A 27,964-nucleotide genomic window follows, 5' to 3' on the forward strand; every position below is an offset into this window, starting at 1 on the left:
AAAGTGGTAAGATTTATTTACTTATTATCTGCAGTATAGGCTGGTGAATGATTTATAGCACAGAATCAGAGACCAATATACATATAATTATCTATATATATAAAAGGACTTGTTCTCACTGACTGAGATAAGACGCACGCACAGCCGTAACCGCTGTGCGTAGAAACGTGAAATTTGGACAGATGTTTACTTTCGTAATCTGGACATCCACTAAGAAGGGATTTTGAAAAATTTTAACCCTAAAGGGGTATAATAGGGGCTCAAAGTTTGTATGGAAAACAATTTAAATCAGCACCAATTCTTATAAAATTTGATATTTAGATTTTTAAAAGTATTTAATTGAATACGTGTTTCATAGTTTTCTAAAATTCTTTCCATAAGGGTACAAATAAGGGGTTGAAAGGTAGTTTGGAAAAATTCTTAAATCGCCACCGATTTTTATAAAATTGGAAATGTAGACTCTTAAAAATATTTCATTGAACACATGTTTCATGGTTTACTAGAATTCACCCCTAAATACGCAAGCGAAGCTGCGCGCGTCCGCTAGTACAATAATATGTGTTCTGTGGTAAAAGACTTCACCAATAACTCACAAATCGGTTATTTAAATTTAAAATACTTATTTGTTTGGTTTTCGATAAAGTTGATTAGAACTCGGAATAACGTAGATAAATAGTGGCAATTGACCGTGGCACGCAAAATTGCGTAAATTGCATTATATAAATATCAGAAAATGGCTCATTTTGAATTTGCTATTCCTTTAAAAAAGGATGAACTCTTAGAATCTCATGCTGGTCAGTATCACGTAGAAGACGTTGTTCAACCAAGGCTATTGCTGTCTAAATTTCAAGGTAGTGCTAGCTCTTAGTTAATATTTAAATATATTTTTTTATATTGGTCTTATATAACTTTAAGCATTTATTTATTAGACGCCGCTCGAGCATACAATTCTGAGGGAGTTGAATATATACTGGAACACTTTGACACATATTTTTCAATAATTGTTCATGGGACTAAACTAGAATGGAACATTATAAACAAAGGTTTGAAGCATTTAATTCGTCATCATCAGCATTTAGTTATTATAAAAGACAATTTATGTGAAATATTATTTTTGTGATTTTTAGGCTTTGATCATTTAGTTAGAACTGTTAAAAAGCTTTGTGGGCATTTAGAATCATTACTTCAGTCACAAATAGAAATGGATATTCGTGTAAAAAATTTAAATATTGTTAAAATGACATTGTATTTATTTACACAAATAATGAAAATAAAAGATGCCAAACTAGCTGCAGATGTAAGTGCAAATACAACCTTATTTATCTTAATTTATTTCATATTTAAAAGATTACATTTCATTTCATATTTAAAAGGTTTACTCATTTTGTTTATTTTTGTAGAATTCCACTAAATTGACATTGGGAAAGAAGGGAAAAAAGGTAACTGATGAGGATGACTGTGGTTGGACTGAAGCAGACAAACAGGCTGCACTTGTGTGTTTGCATTTATTACTACAACAGCCTTTATCCCATTTATGGGATCCACCTTTAGCTGAAGATAATTTTGTATCGTAAGTTGTCTTTTAGAATTGAATAGAGTATTTTTTATAATAAACATACACAAGTATATGAATATAAAATGTAGAATACAAAGGCAGTCTTGGTGTTTGTGCAAACTTTTACAGACATTGTTTCTTCTCTATTGTTCTAGGATGGTGGTAGAGCCTTGCTATAAAGCTTTAGAAGAACAAATAATAAAGACTAAAACAGTGAGGGAAATTGTCTTTCAAATATTTGGTGTACTTATAAAGAAGTATAACCATGGGACATCATGTGTCATAAAATTGGTTCAGGTGAGAAAGATTTTTTTTGTTTATCACTATATAAACTTAATTGAGTTAATTTGAGATTGATTGAATATCACAATTATTTATCAATATATCTTTTCAGATACTTAAAATGGTGGAACACTCAATAACTCCTGTATGTGCTGGAGTTGTCCAGCTAACTAGAGATTTTGATCTTGCAACATTTGGACCACAAATGGTATTTAAAAATAAACAATTTTAAACATGCTGTCATCGGTTTTGAAATATTTTTAATATGGCCCATGCATGTGTCACTGTGAGAGTTTTTAAAGATAAATAAATAATATTTATGCATGAAACTGTAAAGTACGAATTTTTTTTAAGATCTCTTATATGCAAAAAATGCATATAATTTTGTATTCATATCATTTGATATGAAAATACATCATCTAAATATTTTTTAGGTTCGTGAAATAGCTGAGGCTCTAGCTACATCTGAGGAAGAAAATGGAGGTGGTGCTGAGCAAGGTGCAGCTAAAAATTGTGGGACCTTTTTACTTGAACTTACCAAAGAATTGCCTAAAGAAATGGTCGATGCCATTGCAACTATACAGCCTTATTTGGAAAGTGATGAGGTATTTTTATGTTTCGAATGTAATAATTTTTTTGCTTTACACTTTTCTATTCCACAAATAGCGGCTTATCAGAATGAACCTAGTTAAGACATTGTTACCCATGTTTTGCTCAATTTTCGTCAATTTGTTTTGTTAGCAGAGTGATTGAATTAATATGTATAATCAGAAATCAAACCTGCAACCCCAAGAACTGTTGAACATATATATATATTCTTTACTACAAATAGAATAAATAGTATAATACTATTGAAAAGGCGTGTTTACAATACATAACCATTCAGATGCTGTGCTGCTACTCCACTACCGCTAAATACTGATGTACCTACATGCTGTACAGTAATTTGTACCTTATATCTAGAGAGAGGAGAGACCATAACAGCCAGACTGTCTGTTGTTTAAGGAGGTCTGGCAGGGGTTGTAACAATGCTAAGCATCTGGCATGGAAAATGTCATTTTTAATATTTTACCAAAGAAAATATTAAAATAATATAAATTTAAAAAACCCCGAAATCTTCACACTTCATTCCTAGTGGGGTGGGGCTTATTTAATACATAGTATCACTGGAGAGATCAGGCTTTGCCACTGGGGTGATCAGGCTTTGTCACTGGGGTGATCAAGCTTTCTTTGTTATCTTCCTCCGTATTATCAATTCTATGTCCAAAGTGTAACATCAGCCGAGGTCACCATCTGCCTAGTTTACCAAGTAAAATATAGTTCACCATGCAAAAGAAGTTCTGGGAAGCTTAGTGTATGTTTAGATTAACTTTTCATTGGCAGTCCTACACTATCCGTATCAGTGTGCTGGGCATGATGTGTGAGGTGCTCAGCGTAGAGCTAACAGGCGAGGGCCTCACTGACGAGCAGCGCACTCAGCGGGACGACTTCCTGGACGATCTATACGACCATATGCATGATATGTCAGCCTATGTGCGACATAAGGTCAGATAAACACTATTTGTTTTATTGTATTTAGTTTTATACATCTGTTTCATGTATGCAGCATGGTAGGCAATGAGAATCATCAAACGTGTTATGAATTTATGCTGCTCTATTCTCTTCTTTCTGCGGTGCCCTGACCTGACCACATAGACAGGACAATTTGGCTTAATATGTTGTTCCAAAATTATGTATAATTAAGTATACTTTATACTTAATTACTTACCAGCTTGAAGAATTTGGCCCTATTATATATATATTATGTTTAAAACGTAATTTTACTGATTCTAGTCCGTATTAACATTACTCTTAATTTTAACGCCACCTTACTTTTAAGGTATAATTTTTATGTTGAATAAATAAACATTACGAAATAAGTTCATTCTTAATCAATTATTAAGATAGTGATTATTTTTTTAGGTTCTTCAATTTTGGTGTCGACTACAGCGTGAGAATTGTGTTCCAGTGGTTCGTCAACGTTCCGTACTCGAGAGAGCCACTGGCCGATTAAAGGACAAAGCTGCCCTTGTCAGGAAAGCGGCCATTCAACTACTCAAAGTAAGGGATTATAAGGTTTTCTGATTGTCATGAATCAGTACACTTTATTAGCTTTTTGGGTTATTAATTATATGTATGTCTTGTTATTTTTCTTCTGTTACTTAAACTGAGCAATATAATCAGGCCATGATCATACAATATTTACATTTCCAAAAACAGTTTATATATATTTTAGATATCTTTTTCTAACTTTTTATTATATTTGAGGCTGTGGCGCAGCGACACAAGGTTGTGACTGTAACGCGACGGTTGTGGGTTCGATCCCTACTCAAGTAAGTGAAATATTTATTTACTAAACGTAAATAAAGGTCAAAAGAATGAATTAATGTTTGTTAATATTTCCATTTCTTCGCTCTGGTGTCGTGTCAAAGCGCGGCGTTGAGTTCCGCCACTCTATACGAAATGCCTCCCGTACTCCGCAGAAAGTGGGGAGTGGAGTGTCTTTACTGGTGTCCACCTGTATACTGTGCTACGTTTATCTATACATGCACAAATATCTATACATATCTATGTATACATTTAATATGTGAGATATATATATATATATATATATATTTATATATCTACGTGTCTTATGTTTATATGAGGTCTAGAGGAGATTTATAACATCTACTAAATAAAATCTACTTTTTAATTTATAATTTTACTATTTAATATATAAATATCTAGATCAGGTATATTATTTTATTTAATTTCAGATATTCTTGGAATGTAACCCATTTTCCGCACAACTAAAATCAGAAGTTTTGGAAGAACAATTAGTTAGTGAACAAAAAATTTTGGAGGAGCTTCAAGAGAAGTTAAATCCTGGTCCCGATCCTGAACTCATAAAAATTTGGGATAAAATGGAAAAAAACATTATGAAAACTATTTTGGATAAAATGGATACGTTAACACAAGATGAGCCTGAATTATCACAAGCAACAGTAGAAAATCTGTATGATGCAATCAGAAAGAATCTTCGAGAAAAAAAATATTATAAAGCTTACTTGATTATAAAACATGCTGAAAGACAGTACCCAGAGGCGAAACTATTACGATGTGATATGGAAAAAACTAAACAGGTTAATGTTATATTTAAATGTTTTTTATACAAACCCTTTGTCCAAAGGTTGAGATCATTTATACCAATATGACTATAATTTTTTTTTATAGAAGTAGTATTTATTGTGATTTGAAGAGTTACTTGAGTTAGACCTGTATGGCATCAATAATTTTCGCAAGATAACCTTTACCAGTTTACCAGTACAAGCTAGAATGTAGCCTTTACCAGTAGTAAAAGGCTCCATTCTAGGATGTTTAGCAATATAATTTTTATTTGTCTCATAATATACAGTGTTTTTGTCAGCACCACTTTAAATGAAGCAACACTTAATTACTCTATTAAAGCCTAATATAATTAAATACAAAATTGTTTTCCCAAAAATGAAAAAGTTTTTTTCATACAAAATAAATAATAAAATTATCGACGACGCACGCACACATAAACCTATCAAAGGGACACTGCTGCACACGCCTCATTCCGAAATCGAATTGTAGGTAGTGGCGATAAAGTTCAAAGTTGTTTAACTTTTAGTAGTATTTTTGTAGTAGTAAGTGTTTACGTCATTGATATCTATGCGTAACTGCGTCACACGAAATACTACCTGTATTTCGTGGATAAATATCGTGAAATGAAAAAAATGCTATGTCCAAACTGTTGAGGTATCTTGATTAATTTCTTTAGGTATTAGTTAGGTATGGGTTTGAAAAATTTTACCCTATATGCTGTTCCCTTAAAAGGAGCGCTGACGCTTCCATTCTGTATAAGGTATTAACCAATTCTCTTTAAACTTATAGTCACATATCATGTTATTTTACTGTTTTAGGTTGACTATTTCATAGCGCTGCTGCGTAACGTTTTTATTATACCAGATCGACGAAAGTCCGTGTCTCTAACTCAACAATGCGAACAAGACCTTGCGATATATAAAAGAATAGAAGAAAAAGAAAATATCATTGCCTTCCTTCAGGAGTCAGTACATTTTAGTCGCATGATCTCTGAAGCGGTACCATTAATAAATTCTTTGTTAATGTCAAAACAAGCCGGCGATGTCAATGAGGCTATAGATTTCTTTACTACTGCACATCATTTTAATATTGAATCTGCCAAAGTGGGAGTCAATAATATGCTTTTACTTGTGTGGTCGCCGGATCAAGTGAGTATATCTCAGATATTAAAAAAAATGCGTTACCATAATTCATATTTTAAACTTATGTGATTTCTCATGGATAACATTGTCAGAACTGGACCAAATTAGGGTGGGATTACATGCGAAGCACCAGCTTTCAAATAAAAAAGAATCAAGTTCTGAGTTAAAAAATATATATTTGTATAATGCGACGTACAGCACCAATAAAGAGAAAATTCAAATTAAAATTCTTTGAAATTTAATCAACGAAATTGTTTCGAATTTTTAAAACTTTTAGAAAGCTAACTTTAATATATATGTATGTATTTAGTTATTTTAGACATTAATGGATTAAAATTATATATCTTGGGTGATATTTTTATTTAGCATATATAAATGTGATATTGTTATTACTATATATATTTAAATTATTTGAAATTAAATCATTAACCATACTGTAACAGGAAAAACGTGAGGCAGTAGAGCGCGCCTACCGCGACATGTATCTCGAGTGCGACAGCAAGCCGGAGCGCGCGCGCGCCTTCGTCATCGCGTGCAAGTTGGTAGTACTGTGCGCGCGCGTCGACCGCTGCGGCGCGCACGCGCTGTGCCTGCTGGTGGAGAAGTGGACGGCCAAGGGGGACATCACGCCGGCGATCATACAAGTACGTAATGTACAGTACACCGGAGTGCGAGTAGCGGCACGCGCCATGTTGTTAACACTGTGCGCACGCATCGACCGCGGCTCACGCCCTCGGTAATATAAAATGCAAAATTATTATTTTTACGTTCTTATTCGAATTTAGAGAAACGGATCGTTTAAATATTATTTTTAATTGTACTATATATTTGTTTTTTTTTTCTTAAGTATTCATTTCAACCTCAACATATAAAAAGAACCTGGCGTCAAAGCACTCCGCCCTCTATTTTTCGTTCGAATTGGAGATATTGATCATCCCGGCCAGCATTATTATGATTTTAATCATAAACTTCATAAATATTACTAAAGATATTCTAAAAACTTTATTATATAGCTTCACTCTGTATCCCGCGCATATCATCGTAGGCAAAGAGAACCTCGGAAATAAGTGTGAAGACACTCCGTTCCCCACTTTCCTTCGAATTCTTGAGACATTGCACATTGAGTAGCGAAACTCAATACCCCGCTTTGACTCTTTACTAGAGTGAGGAAATGAAAATATTAAAAATTTTGTTCCCTCAAGTGGGAATCGAACCCAAAACCGTCACTATTACAATCAAATGGTGTGCGCTACGAATACCTAAATAAAATATTATTAATACAGAGGATCGTGGACTGATGTTAAATTACTTATATATTACTTTTGATTTCAGGTCTTTTGGGAAATGTTTCTTAAGAAAATCGATGGAACAACAGATATGGATAGTTCTGCTGCTCTATCACTTCTAGTTATGATTGCGGAAGCAAAACCTTCTGTCGTTATCGCAAATCTTGAAGTAATACGAACGCACGGACTCACTGGCGACTATAATACAAGAAAAATGAGTGCTAAATTACTTTTATGTCTCTGTAAGAAAGACCAAAGGTATCCGGCTGATCATAATATATTTATAGCTTTACACGAAAGCTTAATGGAAACCTTTCTGAAATTAAAAAAATTTTCATCATTTGCTGCCTATTCAATTGATTTTATTTATGGAGTATGTGATACACCTGAAGTGCTTTGCTCGAAGTTATTGGCTGACATGTACAAACATATGGAAGAAAAATTTATAAAAGATAAGGAAACCACAGAAGAAGTGAATTTTCCATTGGAACTGCTTTCTAGATTTATATTTGTCTTAGGACATGTTGCATTGCAGCAGCTGATTTATTTGGATATAAGTGTTTATAGTGAATTGAGACGACGGAACCAGGTGTGTTAAATAACAGATGTTTTTAACTATTTTTACTTCAGTTGAAATTGGTTCAAAAAAATATTGTTACTCATCAGATCATTTAGTTTAATATTTTTATTATAAAATTTGGTATTTAAATGTATAATATTACCTTAACGATTTATATTTCCTATGTACAGGTTAGAGAAGAGCGCAAAATAGAGGAGAAACGTAAGAAGAAGATAGGCATGTTCGCGACTCCGGCGCGCCGCGGCCGCGCGGACGACCTCCGACGCCAGACGCTCATGAACGCCAGCAACGCCTCCGCCTCCTCGCGCGCGCAACGCTCCGCCAGCGTGTTGTCCAATAAGGCCAATTCGGTATGCTCTTCCTTTTTACTTACAGAGATTCTCTTACGGCACCGTACCCTCTAAATGAACTTTTCTATTTTACTGCAGATAGTTAAAATATCTAGTTTTTGAAATTTACGTTTATATGCCCTTTAAATTTTCACTTATGCATATTACTTATTATATAAAAAAAAAAGAAATTCAATCTTGATAATTTTCAGACTTTCAATATAATATCTAAGAAAATACTGTAAGGCGCAAAAAATATATCTTCGTTAGTAATAAATGTATTTATAACATATATCATAGGCCAACACAACAATGACAGAGGAGGAGGCGGGCCTGGAGGGCGCGGTGGCGGACGACGCGGACGCAGAGTACGTGCGCAGCGTGTGCGAGCGCGACATCGTGGGCGCGGGCGCGGCGCTCGCGCGCTTCCTGCCGCTGCTGAGGACGCTGCTGGCCGCGCCCGCGCGCTACACCCAAACGCTGCAGGCCGCTGCCGCGCTCACCTTCACTAGGTCCGTTTTCAATTATTTTAATAGCTAGTTTAAAATATATAAATTAATTTCTTCCAATGAATTATTCTAATATCAATTGCTAAGTACTAATATATTTATCTAATAGCAGAGAGCTGAGTGGATAAAAAATATTTTAAGATTTTGTTACGCAGATACAATAATTACAAAAATTAATGTATTAATATGTTTCATTCAACAGATTCATGTTAGTGTCGAGCTCCGTGTGTGAAGAAGGTCTACAACTTATGGTCACAGTGTTGAAGAGATCTAAAATTGTGTCACAGAGAACTAATCTCACTATTGCATTTGCTGATTTAACATTGAGATTTCCCAATCTTACTCAACCGTGGACACAACATATTTACCACATGTATGTATTTTTTTATTATGTTGGACCCATTAGTTTAACTTTAATGTAGTGACACCGAGGACTGATGTTAAATTTGTGAATTCTGTTGACACTCATACTGGGGATTGAATTATTTTGCGGTTTCTCAATCTGGCAAAACAAGAAACAAAGCGTGGCATTGTGTTCCATACAATGTCTCAAAAGTGCAGAGGACTTAGCATTAGATCACGGATCCTAACATTAGAACATGGGTGGAATACAGCTTGAAGCCATGTTGATTCCCTTATATCAAAATGTTTCCTTAACCCTGAAAATACGGTCTCCTTTTCATCATTTGCTGCCTTTCTCCCAAAAAAATCTAATTAAATTATTTCAAAATACAGACTCAGCGATGAAGAGCTCGAAGTACGCCAAAATGCAGTCAAAATGTTATCATTCCTAGTCCTACACGAAATGGTTCGTGTCAAAGGGCAGATTGCGGACATGGCGTTGTGTTGCGCGGACAACGATCCCCGTATCGCCGCCATGACACGTCTGTTCTTTAAACAACTATCGCAAAAGGGGAATGCCCTCTATAATGTGATGCCGGACATCATATCGAGACTGAGCGACCCTGAGCTCAATGTTGCCGAAGATCAGTATAGGGTTATTATGAAGTAAGTGCTTCATCTAATTTATTTAAATATTGCACTAACAATAATTTTAAAAAAAAGACACAGCAAAGATATTCAATTTTGTTTTAAGGGTTGCTCACAGGTGATCTCATTCAAGCAATGTTACCCAGCCTACCCTTACTTAAAATATACTGTAAGAAAATATAAAATGAACCATAGAAAAAAACCAAAAACATATTTCTATTAAATCATTAGACGCGGTCTCACAATGAAACTGTAGCATCAAACGCGACGATTATGGGTACAGTTGCCATTACCCATAATCGGTAAGAAGACAAAGAACGGTATTGAGTTACGCCACACAATTCTGAATGTCCCGATTATTAGGAAACTGAGTGCACATTCACTCTGCTTTCCGTTCTAAGACCCGTCTGCGTCGTCCGGGATAAAGCATCGAACTAAAAAATAGCATTCTATTCAAAGTAAAAGCAACGTACATTTTTCTTACAAGTGTTAATAATTGTATAATACTTACGTAAGATATTTTCTTTAATTATAGATACATAACGTCACTTATACAAAAAGACAGGCAGATGGAAGCTTTAGTGGAGAAACTATGTCACCGTTTCAAATTATCTACAGAGGAAAGACAGTGGCGTGATCTAGCGTATTGCCTCTCCTTGTTCACGTACAATGAGCGATCACTCCGCAAACTTATAGAAAACCTTGATTGCTATAAAGACAAGTTACATTGTTCCAGTGTAATGAATTCGTTTGGCGTGCTTATGAATAATACTTCTAAAATGGCAAAAAATGAAATAAAAGTAAGTGATGAAATTGTTAATTATAATATGACAGACACTGTATAGAGTGCCATATGTATTTTTTTTGTAATATTGTACTTGCATAATAATAATAATAGACTAGAATATTTTTTATATGTCACTCAAAAGATACAAAAATTATTTATATTCTATATTATTATGATATTATTGTTTACAGGTATTAGTAACGGAGCTAGGTGACAAGATAGAGGAATGTTTTGCGGTCCAAAACAAAGAGGAGGGTGAGGAAGCAGTTGAAGAGGCGCGCCAGGAGCCGAGCGCCACGCCGCGACGACGACCCGTGCCAAGGAGGAACCGGGGACGCTCCTCTTCTAGTCCTGATGAGGTAACGAAAAATACAATAAGGCCGCCGTAAGGTTAACCGCAGTAACAGATCTTTCGGTCGCTTATACGTAGTTGGAGTTACGTTCCGGGAAAAATGAGGAACATATTCAAGTTGTTCCATTCTGGCTTCCGAACATGTTCCAATTTCTTCGGCATCTGTTCCGGCTGTTCCTTTTTGAGGTACGGAACCCTATTCCGTACCTCAAAAAGACAAAAGTGGAACCCTTATAGGATTACTTTATTGTCCATCTGTCAAAAGCGTTTATCTCGGGATCGTGTGTTTGTACTGATCTGAAAAAACATATTTTCCAGTTAACGGTCCTTTACAGCACATGAAAAATGAAGCTTCAAATCCACGCAATCAAAATATGCAACCGTGTATGCATAAACGGAATTTACTGTGCATTCAATTGCCATTTGTGGAAATAAAATATTTAATATTTTCCTTACAAGCGGGGCGTTGAGTTCCGCCACTAACACACAATGCCTTTAGAATTCGGCGGAACATGGGAGTGTCTTAAGTTCTTTACACTGTGTTCCCCTTCCCACTTCCCTCTGCTTGCTGTGTGCGGTATATAGCTTGACGCTGAAAAAATCATGAACGTAAAAATTAGCCTACAATACAATAAATTAATAAATCAAATAAATCAGCTTCACGCATACATACATACGCATGTATCCCGCATACAGCAGGGTAGGCAGAGGGGACCCATTTTCTGATGAATGTATAAAAAAAAAATTATACCAAGGCAAGTAATTAGGTTTCAATATATACTCGGATAAAAAAACCGAAGGGATCAATGAACAATGAAGAATAATTTGGTGAGTTTTCGTTGAATTTAAATAAACGACCGGAACAGTCTAAAACTCAAAACTTGACGTATTGGAATTGTGGAGCGACGGTCGTAGAAACAGCAAACACGTGCCAATTATTTGTTGTGGAACGGCCATACCACAAATAATCGCTGAAATATTATGCGCGGGTAGAAATAGGTACAATGGCAGATTTATCTTGTTTGAAGAACGAACCGGTTGGACAATCCGACGCGGACATTCGCAATAGGTCTCTTGCCACAGCAAGTTCTATAAATATATTTTATATAAAAGTCATATGTATTCATTTTACAGCTCGGCAATACCTTGTCTGGTCTAATCGAATGTTTTATATAACAGATCAACATACAGTACCTCGAAGTTAGGCACAAAGCAGAGTACTGAGAGTCTTAAAACTAGGTTCAGGTCAGACAGGATGTACGGATAACAACTACATTGTGTAAAATTATAAATATCATTGACACTACTTATTACTACTTACTCTTAATTGAAATTTTTATGTAATCTGTTTAACTATCTGTTAACTATAGTTAAACACTATCTGAAAATCATTTAAATACAAGGAACAAAATAAAGGTATTTCAAGCTTATCTAAATTTAATTATAATTATTTCAGAACGAACCTCCTAATAAGGAAGCTACGCCACAAACATTAAGAAAATCACGAAGAAAAGCTACACAAAGGAACAAAACTGTTGATTCCGAGGAATCAGGTAAATAAATTTTATATTTAAAAAAATTATATAAATATGAATATTTTGTTTTTTTGTTGTTTGTTAATCTTTTTTTTAATATTGAACAAGGGTTTTTTTCTTTATAACAATTTTCATATGTTTGAAAACCATATTAAGACAATAATTAAGTAACCTTAACATATTTTGTTGTTTTTAAGAAAATTGTGGTCAATTGTGGCGCAGAGGCACAAACATGAGACTATACGGTTACGGTTGTGGATCCGATCCTTAAGTACTTGAGGAAAATAAATATGTAGTATTTTCATTTCCTCGCTCTACTAAGGGAGGAAAAAGCCTCCAGAATTCGGAGGAAAATGCGGAACGAAAGTGTCTTAACGTAAACACTAGGTTTCCAGATTGCCTCTGCCTATACTGCTATGTCCGGGAAAGAAATTGAAGTATAGCAGAATTAATCTGTTTTCTGTAAATGTTTTCTTGAAACTTTTACACATTACTTGACATAGTTCAAATTATGAAGATTTCTCGTGAATGTCAAAATTTATAATGATAACAAATTACCTAGTAATATTGTATTTACAAAATCTTTACAGAAGATGAAGATTTTCAAAAGAAGGAAGAAGTGTTCAAAAAACCATCGGCGAGGAAAGTAACTCGTAAAAGATTATGACATTGCAGTTTATATTTTTATATAAAATAAACTTTCTATTTAAAATTTGCTTTTATTTATGAATGATTGATCAATATTTGTAATGCATAATCAATCCATATCTTTTATTTTATATTAAATCTGAATATTACTCTGTTGAGCTACTGTGCTCCCAATTATATTAAACTTTTATGTAGATTTAACATTAAATTATATCACAAATATATACTGAAGGTACTAGCTTCTGAGATAAATTTAATAAAATAAAGCATTTTAAATACGTATTTTTTTACGAAATCCAAGTAAATCATAAGGTACCTTAAGATATCTGGTATGTATAAATTGAAACTGAAAAAGATAAGAAAAATAATAAAGTTATATACACACATATAAACTTTCGAGGATTTAGCTAAAAAAGTTGTGCTTGTAATGCTTGTAAATTCTCCTCTCTCATGTGGATGGGATTGGATGTGGGTTACTATCAACTGGCACAAGTACTAAATATTATTCAAGAAAACAATGCGTAAAATTAAACCTGTCTTGACGTCAAAATGACAGATGACAGAAGAATTGCACCAATGTCCAATACTAAATGACAACATAACTCAAACACAAAGACAAAAACCAATTAATTCTTATTTTTATACAAGATTCATGAACTTACCATTCTATTATAAACATTATTACAAGATTTTAATTTTATGCGTTAACTTTTTAATGATTAAAGACGTAATAGGTGCTATGGCTATTCATTTTAAATGCAGATCACCAGTGTATCCTAAATCTACTGTTAAAAGATTCCCAGTGCCTGATGATAAAGTATCTTGGTCTGTATCTTATTCAGAATACGAGCCACCATTATACACTGCGCCCTCAATACATGGTCAGCCGTGGGCTGATCCTGAGATTGGTAATATAAAAATTAAATATTCTATATTCTCTTATGTTATGAAACAAAGCCACTAAATATTTTAGCATCTTATAGGTAGTAGCAATTTTAATCCCAAATGGAATTACGTCGATGGGAAAATAAATAGAAAGAGTTTTACTGGACAATATGAAATTGTAGACAATTTTCCTCTGAACCCTCGTGGTCGCACTGGTATTAAAGGCCGAGGTGCGCTTGGAAGATGGGGTCCTAATCATGCAGCTGATCCTGTTGTTACCAGGTGGAGCAGAGTTGACAATAAGTAGGTAACTGAAAACTGTATGTATGTAATAAGATTTAAAATTCTAAATAAATCATTGTTTCATTTTCTTTCTTTATTATAGATCAATGCTACAATTTATAGGAATTAAAAGAAGAGATACAGGAGAGTGGGCTCTTCCTGGTGGTATGGTAGATCCTGGTGAGAAAGTAGCTGCAACAGCTATAAGAGAATTTCAAGAGGAAGCTCTAAATTCTCTTGAATCATCTGCAGGTAAAATAAATAACATTTATTTAAGGCTACTTGTTATTGCTGTTCTCAAGTGTTGTATGAGTTCTACATACTATTTACTACCTCTCCAGTTTTATCACATCATTCATATTAGATTTTCCTAACAACTACTGCTTTGCTACTTTTGCTACTTTTCCTAACATCATTTATCATTTATATTAGATTTTCCTAACAACTACTGTAAGAATCAAACTTGCATGCATTCTTGCATTACCCTTTATGTCAAATTTCCATTTAATTTTTTTTCCACTGATTTTTCAGACATATACTTATGGGGGGGCTTCATTAGTTGTATAACCAACTGCTCTGCTTTTACTAATTATATTCAAGCAACTATTTATCTCTTTATTGTATATATTTGATTTCCATCGGTGATTACCATTATTTAAAACATGAATTCTGATTAACCTTATTTTACACATAACCAAACTCATTGGGAAGTTTTTTGCTCAATATTAGTTTGATTAGTCCAGTAAGCCTTCTTTTGAAACTTAAAAATAATAGACCATCAGGCTGTTCAAAAAAGGCTGTTAATAATATATTAATATACAAACCTACCAAACTTAGAAAAAGCTATTTCAGCATAGAAAAACTTATAATACATAGTCTCAATAACTCAGCACTACTTAATTAATGCCTTCCATAGTGGAAAATGAAAATTACAAATATTTTTGAACTTAGTTTATTTTTTTCATAGTATATTTTTTTTCATAGGTGAACAAAAAAAATGGAAAGATAAATTTAATAAATTCTTTAGTGGTGGTATCGAAGTATACAGTGGTTATGTTGATGATCCAAGAAATACAGACAATGCTTGGATGGAGACAACTGCTTATAATTTCCATGATGTAACTGGTGACACAGTTGGTGCCTTAAAATTGCAAGCTGGTGATGATGCTGTGGGTGTTCAGTGGGTCAACGCCACATCTGATTTAAATTTATATGCAAGTCACAAAGATATTGTAAATGCGGTACTTATGAAACACAGAAATATTACTTTATAAGGTTAATGTAAATAAAACAATACTTTAAGGAACTTTATTTTTATTTCATAACCAATATGTTAGACTATATTTGAACATATATGGAATACATACAACTTATGATAAAATCATTAAAATTGACGTATTGTCGAGACGCAAAAAAGATTTTTTATGACTATTTCTTAAAAATACATAGTTCTAATAAAGAATTAGAGATTGGAGTTGTTTTATAGATATTAGCATCCTATAACTAGTCAATTCTACATTTGCAAAGCAGTGATTTAATACCTTGGGCTTTAAAGTAAATTTGGTCCCATGGTTCTTGTTAATATAGGTAATATTATACATATATAGTGCCATACAACACTATTCGAGTGTTGACTTCTTTAAGTACTTTCATATTGTTATTACACCAAATTAAACAACACTAAGCAAAATATTTTTCTACTTGACTAGTAATATAAAATAAACGTAGCATAACCAGTGTTTAATTAATATAGGTATAAAATTTGTTTAAATAGTCTAAACTAAAGTATAAAATATCTCTATCTTAACCCAAGCAAAAATTTTTCCACTACATTCATACACAATTATATGTATATATTTAACCCAATAAAAATGCATCTTTTCTAGAAGTATAAAATGCTTTTCTTAGAAATATAAACTACTGCAATGATAACCTTATATATCATAAAACCGAGCGTGAAAATCCCTCATGTTGCCCAATTGAAGAAAAAAATGTAACTTTGGATTATATAATTTTGGTAACAATTCTCTGGATGGTTCTGTGATTATTTTATAGTAGAAATAGATTTGACATTGATTTTCATAAGAACAGTCATCTAAAGGACTTGCTTTATTTAATATTATTTTTATTATAATTGGAGGATTTTTAACTTTACTATTGCATGAATATGTTTAAATTTTTTTTTTATTTTTAAAAGATTTCTAAGCTAGATTAATAAATTTAGGGGTAATTTTAACTGTGGACAAACACTCAATATCAATTGTTGTAGTTTTTACAGTTTTTTTTTCTATGTATGTATGTTATGTAAGAAAAATAATAAACATAATATAATATCTCCCTAATATATATAATACATTTGTATGTTTTTTACGATAACGTATTTGAATTTTTTTAAGTGGACAATAGATTTATGGTTTATCTTATTAACAGAATAAAAATTTTAGCGCCTATATGGCCACTATCACAGCACTGAAAAGTTTGTAAGTTGTTTTACTAAGGGCCCATTTCATTGCATGTGAGAGATTGATATGCGCGATAACAGTTAACGTCGTTCATTAGTCGCTGGATATTCTGTGTGAATGTTGGTAAATCCTGAAAATTAATGTGAAAATGTTATTTTATATGTATATTGAATATGTTAATAGTCTTATATAAGTGGAATTATTTTATTAATGATAATGTGTGAGCTTTAAGAGGAAATAGTAAATAAACGAAATAGCGGGTACAAAATCCGTTTCCATTGAAATAAAAATAATTTAAATATGTCATTCCGTCGTGGGAATCGATCGACCCACAATCATTGCTTTTAAAGCCAGATCCCGTCTCACTTAACCACGACAGACTAATAAATATTTGAGTCAAATGTTGTTTTCATTTTTCCCAGTATTAATATAACACAAAATAGCACAGATCCTTAGCTCTTTAACATTCAGAAAACGCTACCTTAAAAAAAAACAACAACAAACCGTATCCGACGGAAAATCCGACAACATTTGAACATGACGCGGATCCAAACCCGGCAGAGACGACAGATAGTGCGGCAGGAAGGCGTGCCTGAACGCCGCGAAGTCGACGGTGGCCATGGCGTGGAGCGCCGCGAGCGCCTCGTCGCGCAGCAGCGCGCTCGCGCCGCCTTCCGCCAGCCCCGACAGCAGCACTGACAGGAACTCTCCCATGAACTCGCTTCGGAATATTGCCTGTAAATGGAATGTAGTTTATTGCCCGGTTTTTTATTAAAATGAGGCTCGTGGCTTGATGTCTTATCAGTGTCTGATTTCGATTCAAAGTGTTTAGGGTTTATTCATTATTTTTATTTCTTCGCTTTGGTTACAAGCGGCGATGAGTACCACTCAAAATTCGATGTCTAGAAAAGTCTAGTATATTTATTATGTAGGACATGTGCATCCTTCCAGTACTCACCTATGGTGCCCAGACTTGGTCTTTGACAAACTCACAGAAGTCCGCCCTCAAGGTTTGCTAACGTGCGATGGAGCGCAGTATCTTAGGTGTCAAATTAATGGATAAAATCCGAAACACCCAACTGCGCTCTCGCACAAAAATCGCTGACGTGGGCATGAAAGCCGCTATGCTGAAATGGGACTGGGCCGGACACGTCTGCCGCTTGGCTGAAGAGTCTTGGGCGAAATCTTCTACCAGGTGGATCCCAGGCTCTAAAAGGAGAATTGGCAGACCAAAACGGAGATGGCGGGACGAGCTGGACCATTATAAACCTGATTGGACCTCAATAGCGAAAAATAGACCAGAATGGAAGAAGTGGAGAGAGGCCTTTGCCCAACAATGGGATGGTGCAGGCTAGTAAAAAAAAAAAAAAAAGGATTCGGTAAATCGATAAATTTTGCCATCGTACTTCCCCTTAAATATAGGCAGTGATTTTCACATACTATTAAACCAATTGCTAAATATTTGAAGACAACACAGATTATAACTAAAAAGCAATACAAAAATACCTTATGATACAATTTCCACTTAGTATTCAACGTGTCGATGGTAGCGAGCGCTGTTCTCAGTAACTCTATATCGTGGGCCAACAGAGCGCCGCCCAGAGCGGTCAGGGCGCCTCGCAGCTCAGCTGTGCGCCGCTCGCCCTCCGCCCCATCGCACGTGTGCGGGAAGAAGTAACGCCAGCGGTGTATAAGGACGCTGCAAATATTATTATATTTTTGTAATAGTCTAAAATAATATATAAATGATTTTTTATTTATATTAATTAATAAATTTTAGAAAACGTGTAATATAATTGACAGCGAAATTTAAACTCTAATATATTACCAGACTGAGAATAGAAAAATAATTATTTAGAAAATATACAAAAACAATTTTATCAGCTTCAAAATTATAGCTTGATGAGAATGTATTTGGTTAGGGCACTAGGGAGGATACTAAGAGGCGCAGATTCAAATCTCGTTACGTTCATATTTTATTTTCAATAACTATTTAACGCGGTTTTTTAAAAAAAAAAAACGTGTGGCTACGGCCGGCAGTGTCTGTGTTAGCGCACCTGGCGAGCAGGTCGTGAGAGGCGCGCGCGAGGGCGGGCGCGTGCGCTGCACGTGGCAGCACGTGTGTGTGCAGCAGCGCCAGCACGGCGCGCACGCGCACGCCGCCGCCGCCCGCCTCTACGCCCAGCCGCACGCACTCCACCAGCCGCTCCAAACCGCCCAGACCCCCCGACCCACCCGACCCTCCCGGCGCCTCGCCGCTGTCTCTGGAAACACAAATACGACGTAAGTTTATTTTTTCAACTAGGAAATTATATTAATTTTCTAAATAAATATTAATTTAATTAGATTTTTAACTGAGATTAAATTATTTTTATTTTCTTGCTCTAGTATCAAGACAGCTGAGTCGCACTAGATTGATGTTGAATTGATGTTGAATCAATTTCAAAAAATTGGTCGGAAAGTGGGGAAAGAGTATTTCAACTTAAGGTTCTATCTGCCCACCTTCTATATACGGGATTTAGCGTGAAACTAAAAAAAAAGATACTAAATTAGTTTACCTCTGCGCTACTTCAAGGAAGACGTCAATAGCAGTATACGCGAATGTTCCTAGTTGCGGCAACAGCGCTGTGAACAGCGCTAGGAAGAAATCTGTAATTTGCGTCTCGGCGTTCGCGTACGCAGGCTCGCACAGCATACGCAACGCACTTTGCGCTGCGGACGATACGCCCTCTGCTATTATCTATGGATAGAAATGAATGTTATTTATTTATACTGGAATTTGACTACAACTAAAGGTTTTTTTAAAAAAATAACGTCGGCTAAAATAATAATTAACCCTTTATTCGTTTAAAATTTAAACTAATAAATAAACATTATATCACTGATCATATGAAAGCCAAAATTTAAAAATTCAAACCCTTTAATTTTTTTTTACAAAACATTCAAAAACCTTCTTAGAAGCAGTGGGCGCAGCCGCGAAGGCATGCAGGAGCGCGGTGAGCGGCGGCAGAGCGGCGGCGGGGCCCGCGTCCGGCAGCGCGGCCGCCCACGCCGCTAGCAGCGCGCGTGCCGCCTCGTGCCCGCCCGCACCCAGCGACAGCGCCAGCGATATCAGCGCCTCGCGAACTACGCCTGCCGTCTGTATAATACTCATATTTGTGTAAATTTAGATGTAGGGGTATTGCCCAAGTCTTATTATGTTCTTTATAAATATCAATTATAAACACGCTATATCAGCGCCCTGAATTTATTCGCTACAAATGCAATTGTCAAATTATTTTCCACTATTGTTTTGTAGCGTATAAATAACCAAATTAAATATATAATAAAGGAGTTGAATATTAAGTCTCGTACTATTAACATCGTCGTAATACCAAAGCCCACATTAGAATATTGCGTTTTTTATTTTAAAAACACTACAGCCAACGGGTCGTGGCCGCCCTGAAGTAGATGGCTGCGCAGATTTATTTTTAGGACTTCTCTTATTTTTGATAATTTTTTTCCGAATACCTTTGGGTATCTTAAAGGCCGGCAAGACACCTATAGCTGGTGTTACACGTCGTCGTGGGAGGCGGTTATCACTTAACATCAGGTGTAGTGATCAGTGTGGTCGTACACTCGTTTCCGTTTCTTCCCCTCTTCCTTTCGACTCTTTTTCCATAAAAAAAAACATGCTCACCCTAACCAGATAAAATATTATGATTAGAAAATCATATCACCTTAGACTCCAAATACTGCAAAGACCGATGTGCGTGATTGTACAGCTCGCCCAACATGACCATGGGGTCGTTTGCAAATTTGACGTTCTTAGACATACTGAGCAGTAGATGTGCTGCCGCATGACAGAGTAATGGCGGCTCCTGGAGACAATCATAATGCATTATATTTTGTTCTTTTGTATAAGTCTATGTTTTTGTTTATTAATACTGTGTGTAGATAAATTTATATTCATGTAGATAAACTAGCTAAGAAGCCATCGTGGCGCAGCGCATAAATTGTTTTATTTTCTTCGCTCTGGTAATGAAGACAAAAAGCACTTATCTACAATGCACGAAAATTGAATAAAAAGTATAAAACGAAGTGTCTTATCGATAGGGCATAGCGCAAATCTATAAAAAAAGTCAATGAGAAATAAAAAAACTACAATGCTACGTATATTCTTCACGTATATTATTATGCGTATATGCGCTTACATAAAACAAATAATACATTTACCGGTGCATCATGCGGTACTAGAAAGGGGAGTGCAGAGACGAGCAGCCCCTCCATAGTGTGCACCGGCACGCCGCACTCGCCCGCGTAGCAGCACCACGCGCCCATACACGCAAACATTTCTGCGTGCCTGTTAGATAACTTACATTATACTATAAAACAGAAAGATAGTGTATAAATATAAATATAGTGTAATAGCTCACAGTATAATATGCGCCCTTGCAATCGCTACAGAGGATTGTGTCCGATGCGGTCGAGTGAGCGCGGCGCCCGCCAGCGCCCCTGCGCAGCGCTCCACTAGCGCCGCGCCCGCTGCCAGTGCGCGCCCCGGGCCCGCACCCGCGCCCGCCGCGCCACTACCGCCCTCACATTCTTTAAAAAAAAGTTATATTTATTTTTGTAGCTTCCCATTGTACCTTGCATATAATAGCACTAGCTAGAACTTTACGCTACTCTATGACTCACCGGCGAGCAGCGCGGGCGCCAGGCGGCCCAGAAGGCGCGTGAGCGTGGCGAGGTCGAGCAACGCGGCCAGCAGGCGCTCCGCCTCGCCGCCCGCGCCGCCCCGCGTGGCTGCGCGCGCGTGCACGCCCGCCAGGCCCTGCCAGCGCTCCATCTGGACGCACATTGTTGACCTCGTTTATTTATTTAATACTTCTAAAAAACCAATGTATATGTCACTTTATATAAAAGTGTATATTATCAACCATGTGTACGTGTATTTTTCACCATCACCCTGTATCCCGCACACAGCAGAATACAGAGTAGAGTAACAGAGGGAACCAAATGTCAAGACACTCTGTTCCACACTTACCGCCTAATTTTCGAGTAAGAAGAAAGCGTTCTGCGCAACTTCAACTTCCCCTACCCTAGAGGACCTACTGCGGGAGAGTCAAGGTGATCCTCCTACAAGTCATTGAAGTTGCGGGTGCCCTTGAAGAAACCCCTAGGTGCTATGAAGGCGACAAGGGCTCGTAATAGGCGGGCCTTCTGACGAGGCGTCGTAGTACTATGCGCGAGCGATTCTCATTTCGAGATTAGCGAGTCTCATTTTGGCGAAAAGGGTTTCCACTGGTTTTTACTTGGTAGGATCGAATTCAACGGTGAGTCCCACAGTACTGTGGGCCGTAAGGTACCTCTGTTCCGCAAAGGTGATGTTAAGGTTATAAAGTAACGATTACTTACCACAGCTGTAAAAACATCTAAGGGAGCTAGATCAGCAACTCGTGCGATACATTCTATGCAATGTTTCAAAAATGTTTGCCACTCTGTTTCACCCTAAAAATTACAAAAAAAAACAAAGTTGTTATAAAACTTGCAAAATCAAAGGCGTAAATACTAATAATACTATATTTTAGTTTTTTTCACCACTCTAATTAGAACACTTTTTATTCAATTCATCAACACACAGTTTAGGCCAATTTTTGGTTGACCAAGGTACTGGACAAGGTGCTAAGCTAAACTAAGGGTTTATTTTTATTTTTTTAGGGTGGGTACAAGACTATTCGCCCTGGCCGCGAACCATTCGGCCCTCAATATTCCTACGCTCATGACAATATCTAAAATTCAAACGGAAAATAGAGAACGGAGGTTTTTGATACCAGGCTCCCTCTACATATTCTGCTATATGCGGGATAAGCGTGAAGCTAAAAAATACTTACATCGTCATCACACACGTCGTTATCTAGATGTTGCAGCTGCGCCTTGTTGTGCTGAAACTGAATTTTGTTGAGTATACCATTCACTAACGCCTGTAGAGCCTCCCAGTACCTAATTAACATTAAATGTCACATCAAGTTTACAACTTTTTGAGGGATAATAGTACTTTTATGTTTGTACTTTTTGTTTTAGTCAATAATAAGAAAAATAAAGACAAATCTTAGCATTCTATACTTTTGTAATAAAAATACAATTTTATCTTGTAGATATTTAAAAACATCTGTATAGTAATTCATAAAAAATATTAGTGTACAAATAAAAAAAATAGCTATCTTATTTTATATATTTCATGTTATGTGTATTCATTTATACTTACTTTGGAGTATCTTCAGGCTTTAGAACATCTATAAATTGAATCCATATGTCTAAGCAGCTTACAAATATAGCACATGATGGCACCTGTAGCATAATTATTTATTTATTTATTTTAATACTTTATTACACCATAATTGAAATTAATTAACTAAAACACAAAACGAAAAACAAACATAAATTAACTTAAACAAAAAAAACAGAAAAAAAGAAACAAATTATTAATTGAATTATATAGCTTTAAAACTATTTTGAAACTATTCTATAATTTTCGTTGCACGATTTCAAATATTAGCGAAAATTACAGCAATCATTGCAGAAAATATTATCCATAATTTCTAAAAAATATAAATAAAATTTTTAAAAAATAATATACTTTTCAAATCAGCTTCACGCTGTATCCCGCACATAGCACCCTACTGTGTGCGGGATGGGAGGCACAGGGAACTTAGTGTTAGGACACGCCGTTCCCCACTTTCTGCCGAATTCTGGAGCCATTCCGTGTTGAGTGGCAGAACTCAATGCTGCGCTTTACCTCGACACCAGAGCGAAGAAATAGAAATATAAACGTAAATAAATATTTCACTACCTCGAGTGGGGATCGAACCCACAACCGTCGCGTTACAGTCACACCCTTATGCGGCTGCGCCACGAAGGCCTCAACACCATTTTTTTAATAAAAGTTTTGAGGCCGTCGTGACCCAATGGGACAGCGTGTGGCTATAAACGCGATATTTGTGGGTTCGATTCTCACTCGGGAATGGCTATATTTAAGCTTATTCTCATTTCAGTGCTCTGGTGGACGAAGCGCGGTGGGTTCCATCACTCAATTCGCAATGATTTGAAAATTTGAAGGAAAGGGATGAATGTGTCTTAATACTAAGTACTATAATACTTAATAAATAATTTTGACACTAAAATACGAAGTAAAATTACTGAGGGGAGCTTAAATCAATTATTAAAAAAATATTATTTAAATCTATAATTTAGACGAGTTACGGTACTCGAGACAAACTTTCTTGGTTTGTTGTAGTGCCTTCATCAATGTAAAAATATATATGTATGGATAAAAAAAAAAAAAGAAGTTGCTTCTGCTTACCTACTAAAAAGTCTTAAAAATATATAATAATAATATTTCTGTACCTGGAATGTGTAGTGGAATAAGTATGACAAGAATTCAATAGCATCAAATTCGGGTTCAGCTTCAAGTCTTTTAAAATGCAATGATACAAATAGCTTTAAAAATTCAGCTAATTTGTTCAGGTAGCTGTAATAAAATGTTATGATTAGAAATATATGTTTCTTCATTTAACTATAACAGATTTAATAAAATTATAGTAAATAATCCTAATTATATTTCAACTTTAAATACAATTATATAGAGCTAGTGTTAAAAAAATCAGCTTAGTCTATCCACTCACAGCTTACATTGGTGAATTTTCACCATCAAATATTATAAATAATATATAAAATAAACATATTACAATCAGTATGAGACATCGGTGGGGCTGTCATGGTACAGCGGGACAGCGTGTGACTGTAAGCGCGACCAATTAAGGATTTGCTTCCACTCAAGAGAATAAGTTATTTTCAACTTTTCGCTCTGATAAAAAGAAAAGGCTCTGCCACACAATGCGAAATTTGTTGAAAATTGATCAGAAAATGAGGAACATGCTGTCTCACACTCCCTTCTCTCTGCCTACCCTTCTTTATACAGGGTAGATCATGAAGCAGAAACAAAACAAAAAAAACTGTTACAATCAGCACAACATACACATAATCAGCTCGTTGCATATGATGCGCGTGGTTGAGGTGGCGCAATAGTCGCAGCGCGCAGTGGTGCAGACGCAGCGCGGTGGCGGCGGACGAGGGCGGCGCGTACCGCCGGTACAACAGCTCACATACACCGCCTAGCCCTGCTAGCGCTGCTTCCCCACTCTGAGTATAATGAATTTATATATTAACATTTTTAAAGTGCCGTTCCACATTACGTAGAGAAAATTGTTTTAGATAATGTATAAGCAAATAAATGCATAACTCGAACTAGTGCCTCTTGGAAACCGTCCAAGCTATGCTTGAGTCGCAAGTACCAGGCTCTAGTTTAGTCTAAATTAACCATGGAATGCTAAAAAATTTCTTCTCTCTTGTTAAGTGTTAAGTCACTAAGATCCCAGAACTCCGTTCCCTTTAAGACACTTCAGTTCGCCACTTTCCGCCGAATTCTGCAGGCATTTGCGCTGAGTGGTGAAACTAAAACTATATAATTTTTAGCTTTAATTGTTAGTCTGAATTAAGCATATCTTCATAATTTTAGATTCCTATAAAACTTTTTTGAAAAATATTTTTATAATACTATAATAATATGCATTTAAATTTCATTCCATCTTACAGACCTATGCTATATTATATTATTTGTATAAGAATACAATACCTGTGATTGTGTGGCAACACTGCCCCAGAAGAACACTGTAGTGACAAGAGATGGTGGCACATGTGATGATAATGGCAGCCATGAAAATAAATGCTGGAGTGTTGTTAAGCATTTCACTACTATCTCCATATTTAGTGCTCTGGAAAAACATCAAAATATTGGTTTATACAAGTATAATAATAATGAATGAATATGGCCCAGAGAACCTAGAACATGTCAGTTCTCAACTTTTCACCCAGATTCGAGGAGCATGACTAAAATAATTTAAAAGATTGAATCAGGTGATTCAATCCCAAATTTTGAATGGTAGTGACCATTCCAAAATTACAGATGACGCAATGTAAACCTTACTGTCACAAGAGACTCAACATTTTATTATAAATATTGCATAAATAAAACCACATGTATAATTTTAATATTAAAAAAATATTACTAAGTACCAATGTTGGTTATAAATTCAGTAGATTGTTAAACTTGATCTTTTCTTACTTATCTGTTGAATGAACATCGTGGGCATTAGCTAATAAATCGGGCAATGCAGACGCTTGTGGCATTCCCCCTGTTGGAGATGGTGGTGGATTTGATTGACCCTCCTTTTGAGCATTTTTTTCTAGGATAGCTAAAAATTTAAGATTATTTTTATAAAATTCTTAATAATTTACTGTTATAATTTCACATAGTTAATATTATTTATTCTTATACAGGGTGGAAGCGTCTGCGCTCCTTTTAGGGCAGCAGAATATAGAGTAAAATATTTTGAATCCATACCTACAAAAATTACTCAAGATGCGTCAACAGTTTCGACATAGGATTTTTTTTTCATTTCACGATTTTTATCCATATTGTATTACGTGTGACGCAATTACGAATAGATACAAATAATGTAAACACCTAATACTACAAAAATACTACCAAAAAAAACCTGCCACATTTCATTCATAAAAACATACCAGAACAAGTCAGGGATATCTCTCGTTTTATTTTACACAATTATCAATTTTCTATAATAATTGCATCACATTGTGTATCTCTTGTCTACAATAAAGAATAATCTAGGTCTAAAACTAACCACTTATAGCTGTTAGCATTTGTGGCATGCCTTTGAGCATGAGCCTCTCCAATTGACTTTTTCTTGCTGAAGGAAGAAGAACACCAGTATCACGAGCAGCACCTAACTCTTCACTTGCAGCTTGAGCTAATACCAATCCCACAATACACTGATGGCCTTCACATTTTAACAACTAAATGAAAATAAATAAAATTATAGTTTTTAAATTTAGTCTTATTAGTAAAATGAAAACTATTGTGATATAACCAAAATAATTAAACTTGCAACAATATATTTAATAACTACACAGTATTCAACCTATTGTGCTGCTTATGCATATGGCTGTAATATTATTTCTTCAATACTTACAATTATAATTGCTTATTGTGATTAAGGAATTTTGTAACATATATAAAACAATATTTATTTTATACTATTTTTTTGATGACAAAATAATAGCAGCAATACAAATTTTGAGCCTAAATTATGGCTGAATTAATTCTTTTTAATATTTTGTACTTGCTATGAGAATATTTAGTATTTAAAATATAGCCTAATAATAATATATTGTTTTACTTGATAATTTAAAAATATCAATGCAATAAATTTACCTCTACTATATTACTAAAAAAATCTGGATATAAATGTGGCCAATCATAACGAGCAATGGAAACCAAGAGGGCTGCTAACTTATTTCTAATAAAATATAGCACGGTTTCATGTTTTGTCATCAATTCATTCATCAAAGTTAATCTTATTTCTGTTTTTTCATTATCTGATAGTTGTATCCATTGTCTGTTTATAATTTTCTATAAAAAATATATTATTAAAAGTTACAAAAAAAATATGACAAATATATTATAGAATGTAATTATTATTTGTATGAAAATGTATATATTCTTGAATTTACCTCTAATGTAGTAAGTGTGACTATTAAGACATACTGGTTTCCTGATTTTTGTAGAAATAATAGGCAATGCTTCCAGGAATCTCTAGTACTTGAAAAATTTTCAAGCATATTTTCTATTTCTCTCTTTCTAAAGTTATTAGTAGTTGGTGCAAAGAACTCTGACATCAACATCTCTAACGAGGCCAGGGCCTCGTTAAACTCGACTTCAGTCTATAAATAAAAATAGGAGAGAAATAAAAATATTATGGTATAAAAAATAAAATTTAACGGAAATAAGCACGATTAAATATTGCTGGTAAAATTATTTACCATGATTGTGTTATGTGTGCTTCAACAATATTTACATAATGATAACAAACGAAAATGTGTTTTAGTGAATTTTTTGATATCAATATTTATGATACAAATTATCATAAGCACTTGATGAAAAAATTACAAAACTTGCTCCCTTTTTTCAGCCATAAGAGATCAACATAGAGTGTCATAGAGTAGTGAACAAAATACAAATGTCATATTAAAATGTCATCTGTCAAAGTTAGAGTTTATCGTCAGAAATCC

General features: G+C 35.0%; 3 protein-coding genes and 1 long non-coding RNA gene across 4 annotated transcripts; 2 read left to right on the forward strand and 2 right to left on the reverse strand.

Moving 5' to 3' along the window:
- The first annotated feature begins 67 nt into the window (after window positions 1-67).
- Window positions 68-13,209, forward strand: Cap-D2 (CAP-D2 condensin subunit). Its single transcript, XM_085194243.1, has 21 exons — window positions 68-851; window positions 930-1,043; window positions 1,128-1,297; window positions 1,401-1,570; window positions 1,711-1,852; window positions 1,950-2,045; window positions 2,272-2,442; window positions 3,221-3,382; window positions 3,800-3,937; window positions 4,636-5,001; window positions 5,806-6,135; window positions 6,573-6,773; window positions 7,462-8,004; window positions 8,166-8,345; window positions 8,625-8,836; window positions 9,036-9,206; window positions 9,569-9,841; window positions 10,359-10,623; window positions 10,802-10,969; window positions 12,419-12,515; window positions 13,088-13,209. Exons 1-21 carry the CDS (start codon window positions 734-736, stop codon window positions 13,162-13,164), a joined length of 4,164 nt encoding a protein of 1,387 aa, XP_085050369.1. The 5' UTR covers window positions 68-733; the 3' UTR covers window positions 13,165-13,209.
- LOC146533983 (uncharacterized) lies at window positions 10,632-13,671 on the reverse strand. The gene is made up of 3 exons (XR_014878541.1): window positions 13,531-13,671; window positions 11,419-11,554; window positions 10,632-11,259 (listed from the first exon to the last, which is right to left on the reverse strand). It is a non-coding gene; the product is annotated as an uncharacterized LOC146533983 (long non-coding RNA).
- Window positions 13,672-13,706: 35 nt separating this feature from the next.
- LOC146533984 (ADP-ribose pyrophosphatase) lies at window positions 13,707-15,618 on the forward strand. Its single transcript, XM_085194248.1, has 4 exons — window positions 13,707-14,053; window positions 14,129-14,333; window positions 14,416-14,564; window positions 15,297-15,618. Exons 1-4 carry the CDS (start codon window positions 13,798-13,800, stop codon window positions 15,584-15,586), a joined length of 900 nt encoding a protein of 299 aa, XP_085050374.1. The 5' UTR covers window positions 13,707-13,797; the 3' UTR covers window positions 15,587-15,618.
- ebo (exportin ellipsoid body open) lies at window positions 15,610-27,905 on the reverse strand. The gene is made up of 21 exons (XM_085194244.1): window positions 27,716-27,905; window positions 27,407-27,616; window positions 27,108-27,305; window positions 26,518-26,689; window positions 25,938-26,067; window positions 25,449-25,587; window positions 24,792-24,955; window positions 24,161-24,284; window positions 23,022-23,104; window positions 22,648-22,756; window positions 22,172-22,264; window positions 21,452-21,602; window positions 21,190-21,358; window positions 20,990-21,116; window positions 20,494-20,634; window positions 19,725-19,913; window positions 19,333-19,514; window positions 18,832-19,038; window positions 18,281-18,473; window positions 17,279-17,509; window positions 15,610-16,904 (listed from the first exon to the last, which is right to left on the reverse strand). The coding sequence occupies exons 1-21, from the start codon at window positions 27,716-27,718 to the stop codon at window positions 16,806-16,808; spliced, it is 3,114 nt and encodes a 1,037-aa protein (XP_085050370.1). The 5' UTR covers window positions 27,719-27,905; the 3' UTR covers window positions 15,610-16,805.
- Between the last annotated feature and the right edge of the window lie 59 nt (window positions 27,906-27,964).

Source organism: Heliconius melpomene, chromosome 12, assembly GCF_056956725.1.
Source record: "Heliconius melpomene rosina isolate 202511_hmr_F chromosome 12, ASM5695672v1, whole genome shotgun sequence".
NCBI lineage: Eukaryota > Metazoa > Arthropoda > Insecta > Lepidoptera > Nymphalidae > Heliconius > Heliconius melpomene.